Source organism: Suillus fuscotomentosus, assembly GCF_016647785.1.
Source record: "Suillus fuscotomentosus strain FC203 chromosome Unknown F5891scaffold_403, whole genome shotgun sequence".
NCBI lineage: Eukaryota > Fungi > Basidiomycota > Agaricomycetes > Boletales > Suillaceae > Suillus > Suillus fuscotomentosus.
In genome coordinates this window covers 1-14401 of record NW_024539915.1, presented here as the reverse complement: position 1 = coordinate 14401, position 14401 = coordinate 1, and the positions used below count along the sequence as shown (strand labels likewise).

Below are 14401 nucleotides of genomic sequence, written 5' to 3'. Positions count from 1 at the left end.
GCTCTGTCGCCGATTGCCGCAGAACTCTGTGCGGCATCGGAAACGCGCTTGCTCAGCTCCAAATAATTGTGTGCCAGCGTCTGATTTGCTGACTCGATATCTTCAACTGGAGTCCTGAGTCGAGATACCAGCGACCATTGCTGGCCACGACCCTGCTCTGCGAGTTCGACTGCGTGTCGTAGATTGCCACTGCGGATAGCGCACGACGCTGCATCTACAGGCAGCGATCTGATATCATTGAAGGCAGCAGCAGCTTCGCGTCGTGAAATTGTCGATAATCGCGTTGCCAAATGACCGTCAAGAAGGTCGAAGCATGTGTGATAGGCCTCCAGTGCGGATGTATGACTGTGCGTCTCCGCAGCGGCGACCCATCCGTGGGCTGTTATAATGCGGTATGGAAATCCCTGAGCAGGGTGCCTTGATGCCAGTCTGAAATTCTCCACTGCAAGAGACAAATCAGTAGGGTCGTGTAGAATCTGGTGACGAGACAAATAGGCCTTCTGCAGGTGAAGGTAGCTGAAGTACCTGTCCGGGTGCAGTAAAGACAGAGCCCGCAATGATTCTTGGCAAATAGCAATGGCCTCCTCAACAACTTCATTCTCCTGAGTTTCCGTGAAACGAGAGCAGAGCGCCGAGCTGAAATTGCAAAGAGTTCTATGGCGCATTGGATGGTCGAGCTGCTCTAATCTAAGGGATTCTCGATACCGATCAATAGCCTCGTTGAGATCCTCGCTGACTTGCAATTTGTGATATCTGTTTTCGAGCGCGAGGGCAAGGTTGTGAAGCGTGGTGTCACGATGAGGATGCCCAGGTGGGCGCAACGTCAGGGCCTCGCGATAGAGGCTGATAGCTCGGGTCATGTCTTCAATATCGCCGCGTTCGTAGAAACAGTCGACGAGGGCGCCCCCTAGGTTGCCCAATGAGGAATCACGAGATTCGTGCCCAACAGGGCACAGGTGCAGTGCTTCTTCATACAAATAAATGGCCTCATCGAGATCATTAGGATTGCCTTGGTGCCTAAAGCGGGACCTGAGTGAAAAGGCCAGGTTGTTCAGGTAGGTATGACGGCCAGCATGTCCCTCGGGACACAGAGACACGGCTTCACGACCAAGCTGTATGCTCGTGTCAAGATCATCGATGCTGCCGTGTTCATCAAACCGTGCTTCAACTGCTAGTGCAAGCTCCTCGAGGGTTGCAGGACGAAGTCGATGGCCCAGAGGACAGAGCTCGAGCACGACTCTTCGAAGGTGGATGCCTGCATCGGATGCGTCTGTTGGAAGATTGTTGCATTCGTCGATCACATAATCAACACCAAATTCCCCTGCCGCGATGCTACGAAGGTACGTGCCCTCTGGACAGAGAGGCAGTAGCTCATGATACAGTTGGGCTGCTTCGCAGATGTCTGCAGCAGTACTTTTCCTGAAGTGGCGCCAAATCAGCGCTTGGGTGAGATTATATAGGGATAAGGGATGATCGGGATGGTGCTGCGGACGCAATGCAAGGGCGTCGCGGAAGAGGGAAGTGATAGTATCGATGTCTTGAAGATCATTTCGGGCGTAGCCTTGAAGGCAGGCCCACGCGAGGTTGGTGAGAGCAGTTGCGCGGTCTGGATGACCGACCGGACACTGGTTCAGAACCAACTGAAAATGCTCTATAGCATCGTTCAAGTAAGAAACCCTCTCGCGTCTCACGTATCTGGCAACTCGTACGTGGCCAGCATCTGTGTCTCGAGCAATTTCGCAGTCTACGAGGGACTATAGTTGGCGTTCCGTCACCAAGACCTAACAGGACAGAACGCGGGGTCACTCACATCAAATAGTGCGCCGTTTTGATCATCGCAAGCATGTACAATGGCAACCTTCATTGTGACGCAAGGTTGGACACCGCGCACGGGTGGGAAGAATAGATCTACGAGATGTCAGTATATGTGCATGAATGAGAAGCAAATCACTCACCAAATGGGTGATCTCCATGATCGAGTAGCTCATGCCACGACATTTGAAGTTTCCCGATGACCTCTCCACCGCCTAGCATTCGACCAAGCTCATAGGATGCCCTGATCTCTATTGACAATGCAGGCGAGGTATTTGATGATCTATAAACCGATGATCAGTTCTCGCATCACGTCACAAGATCTCCATGGACGTTACAGAGTTACAGTATCCCCCCACGCTACAGATTCATCAGACGATAGGACACTGATGGCTGATTTCCAGCGTCTCCTCGAGTCGACATTGATGGACACGTAAATGCCAGCGGGAATGCGCCAAGAGGGGACTTGAAGATTCTTTCCGCTGATGACTGTAGATAGAGTGTGAGGATCATGAAACAGATCCAAAGATAATATGGAGGGACTCGCCTTCAAGTCTGATATATTGGCTTTCTGAGCTACCGGGTATGATGTTGCGATGGAGCAAAATGATGAGGATCGAGGATGGGTAGAGTGGTAGACGGGATGAATGGGAAGGCAAGATGGGTGTAAGGATATGGGAAGTGTGGACAGAGTTCGGCCGAGTGGGAGATTGAGGCCTAAGGTTCAGGTCACGCTGCACGTGTATTTCCATATTGTCGGTGGATGTTCGGCACGATAGACGCTGGTGTGATCGCACAAGCGCTGGCAATGGAGATCACCGACCAGGATTAGCAGAAGAATCTGTGTGAAAGTAGAGAATGGCATGAACAGTTTGCGGCGAAAGTGGTTTGCTAACGTTGAAAGGGACATGCGAGTCTCAGAGTGATTGCTGCTCCTGGACTTGTATCGTACTACTCAGTTAGCACACAAAGACAAAATGTAGAATTGAGTATATTTTGTGAGGTAATGACAAAGGCAAGAAATGTCTATTTCGCTGAAACGGGCCAGGTGAAATTGACGCGGCCCTGCCGCGCCTGCCGCGGTCGTGACGCGCCTGTGACGCGGCACTGTAACAAATTCCTATGTACAAATTATGTTTACACAACTTCATATCGCATTCGAAACACTTTGAATCATCGTTAATGATCAACATATGAGTGTCTGCCTGCGTACAGGCTCTATAGTGCTGTATTTATGGCGCTGGATCAGTTCAAAAATGTACACACACTTAAGTCACACACACACACGCATACAACACACACACAGTAGTTCAACACACATGTACTGTAGTATTGCAACACATTCAGTACTACAGGTGCATTTTTAAGTCAATTGTTCTAACTAAACTGGCTTGAATCATTGGGCTGCTGCAGCCCTGGCAAATATCCGAGTCTCACCAGACTCGCCAACCAAGTCATCAGATGACGATCGAGGAATTGACTCGGAGGATATCCATCCCGTTTATAAAATTTCTTCATGGCTTGGCAAGCCCAAGGTATCCAATTCGGCTTTCGTCAACATTGGGGCAGGCTCCATGATCAGGGCCGCCGACAACTGCTGAGCTGTCTCCTCGATGAGATCAAAAGCAAGACAGAATGCTGTTGCATTCTTCACCGTCTGAAGCAGCATTTTCCAGCACTCCGGATTGACCCTTCCAATTTCTGGCCCAAGTTCCTGGAAGCGCTCAATAGCTTCATGGAATTTTTGAGGATTGCGGCCATCAAGGAGGAAACGAGCCATTGAGTTCCACCATAGTTGCCGCCAATCAATGAAACATGCGGTGTTGTCAGTGCAGTATGGTGAATGCGTGACAATGGGTGGCTCCTCGCAGGCAACAATACGGTTATGCTCATTGAGAAGTTCTTTTAGATCTACGAAGGCATTCCAGACTTCAAACCCAAGTCTCCTTCGCACTGGTCCTGGAATATCACGGATGCGAAATTCGACGAGACGGCGAAAAGCGGGAACAAAGAACTTTGAAATTGAAAATTCGAGGCAGAGTGCGAGAAGTTCGTATGGTTTGTGTTGAAATTGACATTCATGGAGGTGATTGATGGCGACATCACGAGCCTTTTGACTCATGAACTTGTTGCTGAAACGAAGAAGGTCGAGGACATCATCATGAGTGGGACCTTCAGGTTTCCAACTGCGTAGTCCTACATTTAGAATAAATGCAGTACCTCAAGAACTGTCTTACCTGTTGTATGCAACTGAGAGGAACAGTTCGAACATATTCATGCTGAGTTCGGGAATGATAATTGGATGATCATCGCTTGAGCCTTCCATGCCTACTGTCAGCGGCAATTGACTTCCAACAGAAAACATCTCCTCAAACACAATGGATGTGCGTGATAATTGAGTTGCATGGACCTTGAACAATGCATTTTCAACCTGCATTTTGACCGTTAGTCTACAGTATTGTCAAATGAAAACATCTGACCAAGAAAATATGAGTACCATCGAGTATATAGAAACGGCGGTGTCGAAACCTAAGAAGACTTGGGGCCCCAAACATGATGGTCTGCAATTGAAGTTTGAATTCAAGTCGGAGCACAAAGGACGTAAATGTAGTGTACCGCTTTATCACCTCTATTCACCAACCATGGATCTTCCAGCTCTACCAGAACACGAGAATCGATGGCCACAAAATGTCTATACTGCGGAGGGTATCATCAGCAATATATACAATGCTGCAATTAGAATACTTCGGTCAAATGACGCAGAACCAACCAGAGTGGCGTACCACTATGATGCACTGTCCACAGAGGCCCTACCTTTGCTTGAAGCCATTGGAAGTGATACAAGTCCTGCTGATTACCAGCTTCTGCATGACTGGCTACTAGTATGTGCTAGGCTTATTGGGGAGGTAGCCGCAATGCTCAAGGATATCAGCGGAAATCTTCATGTGTAAGTCTTTCACTTGCCTGACACTCTGCTATCTAAATATACTTCAATCCAGGGGAAATGCTGAACGGGCAAATGTGATAATCCCGGAGCTTGTGACTCTGGGCCATCAGCAATGTCGACTTGGGCGTCGGAAGAAAATCATTAACTTCGATTTCATCAGTAAAGCCCTATCTAACCAACACCACATCATGCTGCCAGATCTCGCACAAATCCTCCAAGTGTCCCGCACTACTCTGTGGAAATTTATTCGTCAACATGGCCTAGAAAAACACTTTACAGTAATTAGTGATGCTGATCTCGATCAACTTGTGAGGACTTTCAAAGAAAGTAAACCAGAATCAGGATTCCGGTACCTTGTTGGCTTCCTTCGACGCCAAGGTTTTCGAGTTCAGCAGCATCGCATTTGGCAGTCCCTGCGCAGAGTTGACAGGCTGGGACAAAGGCTGAGAGAACGACGTGTTACCAGAAGACAAAAATACCGAGTCGCTCGACCAAATGCACTATGGCATGTAGATGGTCATCACAAGCTCATTCGATGGGGCTTCGTCATCCATGGTTTCATTGACGGGTATTGTCGCACTGTAAGTCAATTAATTTATAAAAGTGACAATACACCTTATGCACCAACAGATAACAGCACTACGAGTCAGCACAAATAATCGTGCATCAACTGTGTTGGATTTATTCATCTACGCAAAGGATGAATATGGCATCCCATCTCATATTCGTGGAGATCGTGGCGGCGAGAATATTCAGGTTGCCACACACATGATTGCGACAAATGGTCACAATCGTGGCTCGTTCCTATGGGGATCGTAAGTGGAGTCCTCTAGAAATTTACTTGAATAATAATGCATGTTAGATCAACACGGAATTCTCGCATCGAACGATTGTGGGTTGAAGTAGGCACACAGTTTGTACGCCGGTGGCGGGGATTCTTTACCAGGCTCGAACGACTTCATAAACTCAATGTTGACAAGCCTGGGCATCTGTGGCTCCTCAGTGTGCTCTTCTTAAATGCGCTCAATGATGATTGTCGACAATTTCAACAAGAATGGAATTTGCATCCTATTCATGGTTCTGATACCAGGGATCGAAGCCCTCAGGTCAGTGAATATTCAGTAGTGCAGAATTGTTATCTCATAACTATGAAGGATATGCGCCTTCTAGGACAGGCATCATTAGGTATCTATGAAGACGAGTTCGAGGGTATCTGTCCTACAGTTCTGCAGCACTATTATGGTATTCATGGCCGGGAGGTTATCCGTCATCGAAATCAGACAGGTGCTGGCCACCCAAGTGACGAGGCAGATGAACCAGCCGAAGATGATATTATTGACCGCATTGAGCAGGAACAAGCAAATGATGTCCAGCATGATGCTGTAGAGGTTCCAGACAGCAATACTCCTTTTCGGAATGAAGAGGATGAAAGTATGTTCTTCGAAATACTTGAGGCGGTTGTCATGGAGGGTATTGTACCGGAGGGATACAATTTACGGGAGGGTGAAGATGAGTATGACAAAAACACAAGTGAATACCTACGAGTTGGAAGGCGGAGGGAGCATCACGTGGAGATATCATTGGCTGACCCTATCTGGAGAACTCGCTCAACATTATGGGCTCAGGCATCTAGCGTTCTTGATCACTTTGAAGCAAATGAATTTTTTTGAGTCGCTTAAGTAGTACTTTACAAAATTTGGAGGGACCCAGGACCATTGTATACAAATTCTGCACCTCGCCGACTAATTTGTGTTCCGGTCCTCTCCTCCATCTCACTTAGAATGCCGAAGCCAGCATTTTGCAAGGGCAATCCTGATGAATCAGTACCCTGCTATTGTGAAGAGTACTCGGCACCCACCAATATTCCAGTTGGCCAAAAAGAGCTTTGCGCTGAATGTTTGCATGGGAAGAGCAAACATCCGCGACCTCAACCACCTGTACTGCCAGTGGCTGAGCTACCAGCAGTCACTACTGCAAAGGAACGAGCTGGAGTGACAGCTATATTCAAGCAATCACTCGCTCGACGAGCTGGACAAGGTAGTCAGAATACAACTACTGTGACGGCTGCGAGAGATGAGGTGATGGCAGGATTTCACCCAACTGCAAAGCAGAAATTCCCAGTGAGTAATTTACCTAACTTTTGCGTGTTCGAAATGACTGGTATTGCCTAGGGCAGGATTGTATCCTCGAGACAGGCCAGCTCTTCAAAGCAAGGTCATGTCCCGATCAAAGTTGGTGCCATTGCCATCTTGGTCAATTACCTTGATGTATGTTAGTTCGAACAAGCTATGGCTAGTATGAGCTTACCGGTGACTGAAAGGACAAAGGAGAGTTGTTGACCACAATTCCGCCTGTCAAGACAGAGATGTCAAAGTTCAAGCGAAGGGGATGTGCTCACTTTGATGGAGATCAGTCTGAGGACGGCGGCAGTGTGGATTTCAGCTTTTGCTTGGACTGGACATTTGAGGAAGTTGATGCTTACATTCAAAGACTATTTCCAAAAGTCTTTGAATACCTTGACTCTGTAAAGGTTGGTGATGTAAAGGGGAAGGCTACAGACAATGGGGCATCTGAATGGGTGTTAATTTCAAAAGAGAACTGCAGGCTGAGTGTCGCACCTGAGCCCTTCCCAACTGGCAAACATCTCGAACGGTACAAAGGCAGAAGCAATGCCCCACTTCAACAGACAAATATTTTTATCGGTGAGTCATTAATAAATTCGTCCTAAATTTTCTAATCAGTGTATGCACAATGATAGGTATCCGGAAATTCATACCTGAGCATACTTATGCACGCTGGGACCCAGACATGGTCACCCTTGGCAGCACTTAAGCGCCCGTCTCACGATCTATCAGGTGGGGTTTCTATGTTGCAGCAAACCCACCTGTGAGGTATGCCTCTCCATAGAGGCTCCCTGTAATTGCCGCAAGAGGTCCATGCCCTTTCCTTAGTGTACTGCCTCCGTACTCCCAGAGGTTCGCGAGGGTAGGTATAAACCACGCGAGGCCATGCGGCACCCTCGCTGTTTAAAATAGTTAGTTTATATGTTTTATCACACATGTTTCGAACACAGTGAATCTCAATACTATCATGATGGTGCGACAGACAATATATTTGGTGTGAAAGGGACAGAGACATTAACAACTCAAAGAAGACATGGACGTGAAACGGACACGATAAGAGATCCAAACCACGAAGAAGAAAATACACTCGTTATCCCTCTCAATGCTGTGCCATATCAATGATTAGTACATGCCGTGACGGGAGGCTCGTGAGGATGTAATGGAGGTTTGCGAGGGTCGAGTAGGCGCTCCTGAGGGTCACATTAATTTGTGAACATCAGAGGGAGGCTCGAGAGGCTCACAGATCATGTTTGTTCCTGCAGCTGCGAACTGAAAAGCTCATCTATTTCTCCTTCGTCCTCGGTAGTGGCATTGCTGACTGCGTCTTCATCATGAATAGTGCCGTCCTTAATAGTGGTGATCTCTGGGACAAGGTCACTATGATCGGGTTCAATGACCGGTGAACGTTGCTGAATCGCCTTCAACCTCCAGGAGGGTGGTGCAAGTGGGACTTCTACGAACACACGGAGTCTGCGCCGATTAGATGATGTGGCGCCAGATTTTGAAGAGGAAGCGTTGGCCAGACGGGTCAGGCCAAACCGATCAATCCGTCCATTGGCAAACCCTCGTCGCCCACGAGTGTGAAGAGAATTTGCTATGGGCGCTTCTCCAACAATGACGGGGACACGTGAGGTCGTAAGACTTTTGCGAGCGTCTGTTGCAACCGATTTAACGGTGAGGGCGTCATTCTTGAGGGCATTCGCAAGTTTGAAGCGCTCATGGATAGTGAGGTCGTGGATACCCTTGCTCTTTGCAAGGGTTGAACGCCTCTCGCCGGGCATAAGGACGTCTTCTGGGTAGTTTTCGAGGATACAGCCACGACGGGCTAGAACGGTAGGTAGGGTCTTCCACGGGAAGTTTCCCCCTCGTCCTTCGAGGGTCCCTGTAACATATTTAGCTGTTCTACACTATGATCTGACTGTGACACTTACCGAGAAGCGCCGTCAACCCTCCAACGATGCAAGGTATACCTTCGAGGAGCCTCCATCCCTCAGGATCACGGACCTCTCGCTTCTCCAACCATTTGTCCAGCACCTCCTGCGCGTCCTCCTTGTAGCGCGATGCCATACGCTCGAGCATGTAGTCGAGCTGGGTAAAATCCATGAATCCAATGAAGGTATAGAAAGAGGGAGGCGTGTAGAGGAACGACATCGATAACACATTGAGAAGATGTGTGCCCATCGATAATTCTAATGATAAATTTGTAACTATGTATTGGTTACAGCTAGGTTACAGCTAGTCAGAGGACACAGAAATGGGCATTTCTCAACATTTCAAAAATGTGCAAAACAGGTCAGGCCTAAGTTGGGCATTTTCCAACATCTCAAAAATGTGCAAAACAGAGCAGGCCTAAGCTGGGCATTTTCCAATTCTTCAAAAATGTGCAAAACAGAGGGGGTCTAAGTTGGGCATTTTCCAACATTCAAAAAATGTGCAAACAGGTCAGGCCTAAGTTGGGCATTTCCCAGCCCAAAAATGTGCAAAACAGGTCAGACCTAAGTTGGGCATTTCCCAACATCCAAAAAATGTGCAAAACAGGTCAGGCCTAAGTTGGGCATTTCCCAACATCTCAAAAATGTGCAAAACAGGTCAGGCCTAAGTTGGGCATTTCCCAACATCTCAAAAATGTGCAAAACAGGTCAGGCCTAAGTTGGGCATTTCCCAACATCTCAAAAATGTGCAAAACAGGTCAGGCCTAAGTTGGGCATTTCCCAGCCCAAAAATGTGCAAAACAGGTCAGACCTAAGTTGGGCATTTCCCAACATCCAAAAAATGTGCAAAACAGGTCAGGCCTATGTTGGGCATTTCCCAACATCTCAAAAATGTGCAAAACAGGTCAGGCCTGAGCTGGGCATTGGGCATTTTCCAATTCTTCAAAAATGTGCAAATCAGAGGGGGTCTAAGTTGGGCATTTTCCAACATCCAAAAAATGTGCAAAACAGGTCAGGTTATGAGCCCCCCTAGGATCCACCTAGGATCAATTTTTCCTAGTTTTTGATTATTACTCCGGTATGTACAAGATATGGGAGTCCAGGACTCCCACCGTGTGCAGGCCTCATACCACTTGAGACTCAGATGTGGGAGTCCAGGACTCCCACCATGTGCAGGCCTCAAATCACCTGAGTATCAAATGTGGGAGTCCAGGACTCCCACTGTGTGCAGGCCTCAAACAACCTGAGTATCAAATGTGGGAGTCCAGAACTCCCACCGTGTGCAGGCCTCAAACAACCTGAGTATATGATGTGGGAGTCCAGGACTCCCACTGTGTATAGGCTGCAACAACATGTGTATCAGATGTGGGAGTCCAGGACTCCCACCGTGTGCAGGCCTCAAACAACCTGAGTATATGATGTGGGAGTCCAGGACTCCCACTGTGTGCAGGCCTCAAATCACTGAGTTCAAGATGTGGGAGTCCAGGACTCCCACTGTGTGCAGGCTTCAACAACATGCATATCCATTATATACTCATAGATACAGTCAGTAGTATCATTGTAAGGTAGGCCTCAAGCACTTTCAGTCAACATCACATGATGTGACTGGGGTGTGACCTACATACTACTCATATGAAAGTTCTCCTTCTCAAACTTGGAGTTACCTAGATTTTTATTTTCTTTGCCCAGTTCCCTAACCATATGAGGAAGGCGCAACTATTAGAAGCGCCGCACCAGCAACTTTTTTTTTTCAAGTCATTTCTTCCACAACTTGTATCTATCTAACTAACCCATCTTGTAGCCCTCGAAATTCTGCATCACCCGCACCAAAATTCGGTTTAAAATAATTGTGTTAGTGTTGACTTTTGCCCTCAACAAAAACTCGTGGTTCCCATGTGCTTTACACTTTTCGTGTGCCTCCTCTACTCTTACCACGACCTCTGGCTACCCCGGTACCTTGCAGGGTGCTTACCCTGCACCCTGTGATGATCCTACACCAAAAATCTCGCTGCCCGGCCCTTCCGTTCTCGATTTATGGCCCCAACATCGATCTGGGCGCCCTTTTAGTGAGGGGGAGGGTAGGTGAGGGTGTAACTTTTTTTCATTCAACTCTCTTGACTAACCCTTCTGGTGTCCTACTCTACAGCATTCTACCATCCTCCCGCACCAAAAATTTCGCTGCCCGGCCCTTTCGTTCTCGACTTATGGCCCGAACATCGATCTGGGTGCCCTTTTAGTGAGAGGGAGGGTAGATGAGGGTGTAACTTTTTTTCGTCCAACTCTCTTGACTAACCCTTCTGGTATCCTACTCTACAGCATTCTACCATCCTCCCGCACCAAAAATCTCGCTGCCCGGCCCTTTCGTTCTCGACTTATGGCCCGAACATCGATCTGGACACCCTTGAGTGACGAGGAGGGAAAGGTGAGGGTGTAACTTTTTTTCGTTCAACTCTCTTGACTAACCCTTCTGGTATCCTACTCTATAGCATTCTACCATCCTCCCGCACCAAACATCTCGTTGCCCGGCCCTCCCGTTCTCGACTTATGGCCCGAACATCGATCTGGACACCCTTGAGTGACGAGGAGGGAAAGGTGAGGGTGTAACTTTTTTTCATTCAACTCTCTTGACTAACCCTTCTGGTGTCCTACTCTACAGCATTCTACCATCCTCCCGCACCAAAAATCTCGCTGCCCGACCCTTTCGTTCTCGACTTATGGCCCGAACATCGATCTGGGCGCCCTTTTAGTGAGAGGGAGGGTAGATGAGGGTGTAACTTTTTTTCGTTCAAACCTCTTGACTAACCCTTCTGGTATCCTACTCTATAGCATTTTGCCATCCTCCCGCACCAAAAATCTCGCTGCCCGGACCTCCGTTCTCGACTTATGGCCCGAACATCAGGGTTAGTTGGGCATAGGGACGAGGAGGAAAGGGTAAGTCTGTAACCTTATTTTTAGGCAACTAACTGCACTAACGCTTCTTGCGTCCTGCTCTATAGGGTTCTACAATCCTCCCGCACCAAAAATCTCGCCGCCCGCACCTCTCGTTCTCGACTTATGGCCCGAACATCGATCTGAGTCCCTTAGTTTAGTTAGGTTAGTGATTAGGTTTAGGGACAGATATGCATATAACTTACTTCTAATGTTAGGGTTGTACTAGCCCAGGCTCTATCACTCTACTCTGCAACGTTCTGCAATCCTCCTGCACCAAAAATATCGCCGCCCGGCCCTCCCGTTCTCGATTTATGGCCCGAACATCGATCTGGGCGCCCTTGAGTGACGAGGAGGGAAAGGTGAGGGTGTAACTTTTTTTCGTTCAACCCTCTTGACTAACCTTTCTGTTATCCTACTCTATAGCATGTTACCATCCTCCCGCACCAAAAATCGCGCCGCCCGCACCTCCCATTCTCGACTTATGACCCGAACATTGTTCTGAGGGGGCTTAAGCGTTATGGAGTGAAACATTGGTCTGTAACTTTTCATCTGCCAACTTTCTGAACTAACGCTTCTATAAACCTACTCTACAGAGTTAGTCGAACCTCTCGCAGCCAAAATCTCGCCACCCGCACCTCCTGGTGTTGACTTATGGCCTAAGTGGGTTTTAGGGAGGAGGGAAAGGTAAGCCTACAACTCTTTTTCAACGAACTTTCTGAACGAACCATTTTATAACCCTACTCGACAGGGTACTACAAACCTCCCGCACCTAAGACCTCGCTGCCCGGACATCCTGTTCCCGACTTATGGCATGATCATCGATGTGGGTGGGCTTGCGCTACGGCGAGGGTAAGGTAAGCCTCTACCCTTTTCTACAGCCTTTGTGAAAACTAACACTTCAATTGTCGTACTCTATAGTGTTTTATGCCCCTCCCGGAACAAAGTCCTCGCCGCCCCTACATCTCACTCGAAAGCTATCACTCGAACTTCACATGCTGCGGAAACGAGAGGTGCAATAACACGACATCACCAGTATGTTATCGGAGGTGGAAAATCATGCAAATCCCGAGGTGACAGAGTACTGGGAAGTATCCATTTCTGGTTCTAATCCGACGTAGGAACGCTGGCTCCTGCAGCAGAGTCTGATTCCGATAACTGAATTTTATCCGGTTTGTAGTGCGTCCGCATGTCTGATTTCTGTCTGAATACTGTCGTAATCGTGTCGTATTAGCATCTGAATATCAAGCTATCGTATGACTATAAGGTCTCCTATGCATCTGCGCCGCTTTCGGACGCTTTCAGTCGTTACTCCTGCCTCTCTTCACCGCGATGTACGGCTCCCATTTCAACTTTCTAGAACACAGGAAGTGCGTGCCACATAACACATGCGTGATATGCACACACGATCCATCTGACGGGAGAATGAGAAATGGTTAAGTTAGCTGTTCACCTGGGAAGATAACATCACATACGGTGCGATGGCGAAACGTGACTTGGTTGAGTTGGGCCGTCGCAGAGAAAATCATTCTGACGTTGTCAAGGTCCAAAGAAACAGTCAACGTTTCAACAGACGACATCACACATCGTATAAACACGGGTCGTCACCAAAGCACCATCAGCATTGAAATCATGCTCTCTATGGTTGTTCGACAGCGAGACGCTGTCACGAGCCGTCAGCATTAGGCAAGCGAACCAAAAGACAAGAAAACAAGATCGTGCGCCGACTGAGAGCGCGACACATCCAGAGCATCATTCAGCATCGAGCCAAAAGAATAGAACACGGCGCTCTCTGAAATCAGGACAAGGCTATGGCATCATCAGCGTCAGGTACGCACACCATAAAACCAGAACACATACCCTGATGACCAGACGCAACAAGTGCGCCATCAGGGTTGGGTATTAAGCGGACCCAGTGAACGAGAACACCCACTGACTGGGAGTGCAACGTGACAAGCGCATCATCAGGGTCGAGTAAGTGAGCCAACAGACGAGAAACGCACGACCTGAGAGCGGCGCACGGTCAGAACATCATCAGCGTCGGATAAGCAAGCCAACAGGCAATACCACCTTGCTACGGGACCTGGTTTCATCGCTCCGAAGGTCGAATGTGAAGGCAACTTTAGGTTGATGGCGTTGCTGCTCTTATCTAGCGTGTGTTTGAGTGGAAGTTGGACTTAGCGGAATATTTAAGACACCTCACCTTCAAATAAGCAGAGTGTATTCACAGTCGAGGACACCATATACACAGACCCAAGCGGGCGGTGCCGCTAGGAGGATGGGAAATCTGCTTGCGAGTTCGGTCAGTTAGTGGGCAGGAATAAATAAGAACGTGTTAGGGCTTGAATGCTGTGCTCGACGTCGTCGGTAGCACGTTTTCACATGATCTGAATTCTCCATCCTTAACAAATTTTGGCTGGACTTCACGAAATAGCCACCTACCGTTGGATTCTCGCACCATTAACCTAGTGCTATAGTAAGCACTGTCACGAAGTGGAAAGAAGAGCTGCAAAACGCAAATTGAGTTCTTTTCATAGGGATTACGGATTCAGTATCGCTCACCAAGCGTTGTGACCACTGTATGAATAAGCGTGACGCGACGCGCTACACAAAGTTTATGTAATTGAACGCGTTCTGACCGGCCTAACACTCAAAAGGTT

The 14401-nt window shown here is 48.1% G+C and overlaps 6 protein-coding genes across 6 annotated transcripts; 4 read left to right on the top strand and 2 right to left on the bottom strand.

The window, feature by feature from the left end:
* Nucleotides 1-3313: 3313 nt before the first annotated feature.
* On the bottom strand, nt 3314-4138 carry F5891DRAFT_1133144 (uncharacterized protein; the record flags this gene model as incomplete). The annotated part of the gene is made up of 2 exons (XM_041364752.1): nt 3314-3998; nt 4050-4138. The coding sequence occupies 2 exons, from the start codon at nt 4136-4138 to the stop codon at nt 3314-3316; spliced, it is 774 nt and encodes a 257-aa protein (XP_041216276.1).
* A 950-nt stretch (nt 4139-5088) lies between these two features.
* Nucleotides 5089-5358, top strand: F5891DRAFT_916916 (uncharacterized protein; the record flags this gene model as incomplete). The annotated part of the gene is made up of 1 exon (XM_041373724.1): nt 5089-5358. A coding segment is annotated over one exon (270 nt), but the record flags the coding sequence as incomplete, so codon positions are not given.
* Nucleotides 5359-5610: 252 nt separating this feature from the next.
* F5891DRAFT_970896 (uncharacterized protein) lies at nt 5611-6429 on the top strand (the record flags this gene model as incomplete). The annotated part of the gene is made up of 2 exons (XM_041376347.1): nt 5611-5865; nt 5914-6429. The coding sequence occupies 2 exons, from the start codon at nt 5611-5613 to the stop codon at nt 6427-6429; spliced, it is 771 nt and encodes a 256-aa protein (XP_041216274.1).
* Nucleotides 6430-6540: 111 nt separating this feature from the next.
* F5891DRAFT_1202582 (uncharacterized protein) lies at nt 6541-7591 on the top strand (the record flags this gene model as incomplete). Its single annotated transcript, XM_041368941.1, has 4 exons — nt 6541-6879; nt 6931-7026; nt 7080-7461; nt 7518-7591. The coding sequence occupies 4 exons, from the start codon at nt 6541-6543 to the stop codon at nt 7589-7591; spliced, it is 891 nt and encodes a 296-aa protein (XP_041216273.1).
* Nucleotides 7592-8381: 790 nt separating this feature from the next.
* On the bottom strand, nt 8382-8711 carry F5891DRAFT_908514 (uncharacterized protein; the record flags this gene model as incomplete). Its single annotated transcript, XM_041373589.1, has 1 exon — nt 8382-8711. A coding segment is annotated over one exon (330 nt), but the record flags the coding sequence as incomplete, so codon positions are not given.
* A 2087-nt stretch (nt 8712-10798) lies between these two features.
* F5891DRAFT_990154 (uncharacterized protein) lies at nt 10799-13647 on the top strand (the record flags this gene model as incomplete). The annotated part of the gene is made up of 12 exons (XM_041378080.1): nt 10799-10891; nt 10960-11235; nt 11470-11559; nt 11640-11744; nt 11960-12103; nt 12168-12277; nt 12416-12428; nt 12493-12567; nt 12663-12776; nt 13047-13111; nt 13398-13571; nt 13614-13647. 12 exons carry the CDS (start codon nt 10799-10801, stop codon nt 13645-13647), a joined length of 1293 nt encoding a protein of 430 aa, XP_041216271.1.
* Nucleotides 13648-14401: the final 754 nt, after the last annotated feature.